At 58.4% G+C, this 1,113-nt stretch overlaps 1 protein-coding gene across 1 annotated transcript; it reads left to right on the plus strand.

Annotated features, from left to right (window-relative positions):
- Position 1: 1 nt before the first annotated feature.
- FZD1 (frizzled class receptor 1) lies at positions 2-781 on the plus strand (the record flags this gene model as incomplete). The annotated part of the gene is made up of 1 exon (XM_009641342.2): positions 2-781. A coding segment is annotated over one exon (780 nt), but the record flags the coding sequence as incomplete, so codon positions are not given.
- Between the last annotated feature and the right edge of the window lie 332 nt (positions 782-1,113).

Below are 1,113 nucleotides of genomic sequence, written 5' to 3' on the forward strand. Positions count from 1 at the left end.
CTTCGCCGAGGACGGCTCCCGTACCGTGGCACAGGGCACAAAGCGGGAGGGCTGCACCATCCTCTTCATGATGCTCTACTTCTTTGGCATGGCCAGCTCCATCTGGTGGGTCATCCTCTCCCTCACCTGGTTCCTGGCCGCCGGCATGAAGTGGGGCCATGAGGCCATCGAGGCCAACTCCCAGTACTTCCACCTGGCCGCCTGGGCCGTGCCAGCCATCAAGACCATCACCATCCTTGCCCTGGGGCAGGTGGACGGGGATGTCCTCAGCGGAGTCTGCTTTGTGGGCATCAACAATGTGGACGCCCTGCGGGGCTTTGTGCTGGCCCCCTTGTTCGTCTACCTGTTCATCGGCACCTCCTTCCTGCTGGCCGGCTTCGTGTCCCTCTTCAGGATCCGGACCATCATGAAGCACGATGGCACCAAGACAGAAAAGCTGGAGAAGCTCATGGTGAGGATAGGCATCTTCAGCGTCCTCTACACAGTGCCGGCCACCATCGTCATTGCCTGCTATTTTTACGAGCAAGCTTTTAGGGAACAGTGGGAGAGGAGCTGGGTCACGCAGAGCTGTAAGAGCTACGCCATCCCCTGCCCCAACAACCACAGCAGCCACCACCCACCCATGAGCCCCGACTTCACCGTCTTCATGATCAAGTATCTTATGACCTTAATCGTGGGCATCACCTCGGGCTTCTGGATCTGGTCTGGGAAAACCCTGAACTCCTGGAGGAAGTTTTACACCAGGCTCACCAACAGCAAGCAGGGCGAGACCACCGTCTGAGACCCCCGCCTGCTGGGCCAGGGGGACGGCGGGTGGCCGGAGGAGCGGGGCTCCGCCTTGGGAAGCGGCTCCTTACACAGCCTGGGCAAACTTTGGGGACCGCGAGTGGCTTCCGCGGGCAGCGGGGAGCGGAGGACGAGCCGGGTGGGGACCCGGCTGTGCCCTCCCCGCTCCTCTCCGGCTGTCTCCTGTGGGAACTGAACGCACTGTCAGGTTGGGGGAGAGGGATGTAAATAGCCTCTGTAAGATTTTGTAAGTATATTTGTATTTAAATTACAAAATTCTCACTTTTTTTAATTATTTAGGACACTTTTAACCCGTTTGCGGATTTT

The sequence above is a fragment of the Egretta garzetta genome, unplaced genomic scaffold (assembly GCF_000687185.1).
Source record: "Egretta garzetta isolate BGI_Z169 unplaced genomic scaffold, ASM68718v1 scaffold30, whole genome shotgun sequence".
In the NCBI taxonomy this organism is placed as follows: Eukaryota; Metazoa; Chordata; class Aves; order Pelecaniformes; family Ardeidae; genus Egretta; species Egretta garzetta.